General features: G+C 47.1%; 1 protein-coding gene across 1 annotated transcript; it reads right to left on the bottom strand.

The window, feature by feature from the left end:
- Positions 1 to 703: 703 nt before the first annotated feature.
- Positions 704 to 2,590, bottom strand: CENPVL3 (centromere protein V like 3). The gene has a single exon (XM_025373363.1). It carries the CDS (start codon positions 2,588 to 2,590, stop codon positions 1,727 to 1,729), a length of 864 nt encoding a protein of 287 aa, XP_025229148.1. The 3' UTR covers positions 704 to 1,726.
- Positions 2,591 to 3,673: the final 1,083 nt, after the last annotated feature.

The raw sequence follows: 3,673 nt of genomic DNA, 5'->3' as shown, positions 1-3,673 counted from the left end.
ATGCCAAGTTAAAAAGGGGGTCTGGCACTCTTGAACATGAGTCTTTAACCAAACTGACGAATGATTTGCACATGGCTTAGAGAAGCAAAAATAATCAAAACACGCTTTAAAAGTCATTCTCAGAAAAAGAAATTATACACACACATTTCTTTAGACAGAAACACCGACATGGTAGAAGCATGGCATCTTGAGTCATTTTTTTCCATCGCTCTGGATCCGTTCTGTGCAATGGAGTGTAATACAGGTGTAACTCAGTGCAATTTGGTATTTTCTGACCACCAACATGACTGAACCACCTAAGGCATATATGCATGTTCATGTTCTCCCTTCCTCTCTCCTTCCCTACCTCAACTGAATCCCTAGGTGGAGAAGGACTGGGGCAAGCTATTCCAAAGAACAAAGGAGGAATCTTGGGGAGTAGAGCAACATGTTGGAGAAACCAGGTCACAAAAACCTTCCCTTAAGGTAGGGGTAGGGGAAGATGGAAAAGAAGAGGTATGAATTGAAAGGTGGTAACATCTCTGTGTGATGGCACAGCCATGTCATCTCTCATATACATGGAAACATGTACTTAACTGATCTCTTTTCACTTCGTTGAAAAGGTAAGTCAAGTTAAACAATTCAACATCCAATTAAACATGTACAGAGGAGAGACAGACAGCAAATAAAAGACATATGGAGAGAGTATCCAGGCCATTTTACCCAAGTCGTAGAACAATGCAGACATTTATTGGAAGTTTGCTCCTTTGAAATATCATTATTGCACTGAAAGTTGGAAAAAAGCTAAACATTCATCAGAGGAGGTTGATTACATAAATTATGAAAGATCCATATTTTTTAATTCTATGAAGCCATAAAATCATAATATTGATAGGTATCATTGAACCCACCACTGATTGTTTGATAAAAATTTCAGATATCAAGAATTACATATAAATTAGAGCTGGTTTTGTAATATACAGCATAGAAATACATACTTTTCTATTATTAAATATTTACTGATTTCTAAATACTTACACATGTATAAGATAGGTATTTAGAAAGATTAAAGAGGGCATACAGCACACAGACGTTTCTCATTCCTGTCTCCCATCTCCTTTCCCAGAGACAGTTTCTAAAACAAAACGGAGGAAAACACTAACATCATTCGTCTAATAAGAGCAATGAGGTATGTAATACTAATGAAGCTTAAAACATATCATATAAAAAACACTAAATAACTGGACTAAGTAGTGCAAATGTGAATGCCTCTCTAAAACGCACACGTCGCACACACACGATAATGAATGGAAGACATCCTAGCACGTTTACAAACTGTTTGTGTGTTGCCGTCCTACACACCAGACGCAAAGCACTGAAAACAACAAGCCTGTTCACAATAGCACCAGGAACGTATAGTACACAGGAATCATCTGCAGGTGATTTGTGACAACTGTAGGCAGAACTGTAAAAGCGAGAGATAAAATGGATGACTTGAAAAAGCAGAGACACTATTCTTGCTTACGGGATTCCAAGACTATCGTCGTACACTGACAAAGGTGTGCTCAAGATTTGGATCGTAAGCGAGTTCACTGAAAACTAGTGGAGAAGAAGGGCAAATACTGGAAGGGAATCCACGGTTTGACCAGGCCAGAAACACCTCTTTCACAGCATGTGATCTGTGCAGGTACTCGGACGCTCCCCGCAGGGCCGCCCGGGTGGGTTTCGGGCGGGCTTGCGGTCCCAATCACTGCTCCTGTTCGCGGGGATAGGCAGGGGCTGACTGGGAGGACGTCTTGTGGATGGCCTTGGGCTCCTCGGCGGCCTTCTCTCCCGGGTCGCCACCGCCGACCTCCTCGATGACCACGCTGCGCACGGTGCCCTCGTCCAGGCAGTGCGGGGCGACGCCGTACACGCGGGGGTCGGAGACAGCTGCGTGGAAACTCTGCACCCCGCACCTGCTGCAGAAGCTGTGCAGCGCCGGGTGCGTGTTGGACCGATAGGTGACGATGCTGTCCGCGCCCTGGAGCAGCGTGAAGCGCGAGGCCGGGACGAGGAAGTGGCGGTGCTGCTTCTTCCTGCACAGCCTGCAGCTGCAATCCACCACGCGCAGATCTGCCGGGGCCCAGACCGCAAAGCGGACCGCGCCGCAGTGGCAGCCCCCGGTGTGATGCACGAGGCCCGGGTACTCGAAGGTGTCCAGCAGGACCTTGGCGGCGCCCTCGCAGCTGAGGCCCCACAGCTTCCTGAACGTCTCCCAGCGCTCCCGCTGTGCGCCCAGGTCCAGCTCCTCAGGGGACTCGGCGGGCGCTGGAGGGTCCGGGAGTGGCGTGGAGGGCAGCGGGTTTCTGGGGCCCGCCTCCCGGACCCGCCGCCACCGGCGCTTCCGCCGCAACCTTCCCAGCCACCTCTTGGCCGCCGCGTGGCTCCCGACCCCGACTTGGACCCGGGGGCACTGCGCGCGGCTGGCGCCCATGACCGCGATGGCCGCGCAGCCGGCGGGAGGATCCCCGGGCCGCTTTCGCCTCCGCCGCTGAGCAGTGGCCCGGTTCCTCACTCTGCCCATGGCGCCCGCAGACTCCTGAGCGCGTGCCCAGCCCGCTACCCCCATTTCAGTCGCTGAGCAGCCTCCTTGTCTGCGCCAGCAGGATTGGCCACTTGTTGAATGTGATGTAAAGAGACCCTTCCCTTGACCCTATCACAACAGCCTTTGCTGGCTTGAAATTCTGACTGAGCCTATCAGTTGCCCCTTCTCCTAAATGTTAATTTCTATTGTTGATTCAAATCATCAGCCTAACCTTAACATATTGAACCACTGAAAATACTGTAGACCTTGTAGTTAGCATGCAGCAGCAGGTAGATCAGCTTAAGAAAAAAGAATTATTCACCTACTATAGAAGAAGCAGAGTCATACATAAAGCCTTGGGGGGTGAAAATGTATGGTGTGTAAATAGTTGTACGAAAGTTAAGTGTAGTAAAGATGACGACCCACAATAGTATGTTACATCAGTGGACTCAACCAGAGAAAATACAGGGGAAAAAAATTCACTTATTTAAATCCATCTTCTAAGGACAAGAGGTAAAAGAAGAAATAGTACATTTATTTTTGCATCTGTTCCAAGAGCAAATTAACAGCTCTGGCAGGCATGAATACGAAGTGGAGACTTTGTTCTTTGGAGATTGATTTGGTTGATCGTTGGGCGTGGTCAGAGGAGAGACCCCACAAAATGAGCACAGATCTTCTTTTCTGGGGTGCAATAAGCACCTGGGAAAACAGTGAGCAGTCTTAGGAAAGCTGCTTCTTGTGAGTTAAGTAGTAACATCCACACACATGGGTTTTAAGCAGAGATGCATCCATCTACCCACAACCTAGATTCAATGATTCTTAACATTTTGTCTTATGTATCTATATGCGACAACTGTAGGCAGAACAGTAATTCGATAGGAATTACACGTATCTATATGCATGCATATGTGCATACATTTTTCAAAAACATTTAAAGTAAGATACATACATTAATGCCATATTGTCTCAATATTTCAGCGCTCACATCGTAAGAATAAAGACATAATTTTATGTATTTACTTATTTTTATAAGTTCGGTGGTACATGTGCAGGTTTGTTACATGGATATGTTGTGTAACGCTGAGGTTTGGGGTTCTAGTGTACCCATCTCCCAAATGGTGAACACGG

The sequence above is a fragment of the Theropithecus gelada genome, chromosome X (assembly GCF_003255815.1).
Source record: "Theropithecus gelada isolate Dixy chromosome X, Tgel_1.0, whole genome shotgun sequence".
NCBI classification, from domain to species: domain Eukaryota; kingdom Metazoa; phylum Chordata; class Mammalia; order Primates; family Cercopithecidae; genus Theropithecus; species Theropithecus gelada.
This window is presented reverse-complemented; position numbering and strand designations above follow the sequence as displayed.

Bases quoted from the DNA above. Each gene is read 5' to 3' on its own strand.
- CENPVL3 (XM_025373363.1), bottom strand. From the start codon at position 2,590: ATGGGGGTAGCGGGCTGGGCACGCGCTCAGGAGTCTGCGGGCGCCATG.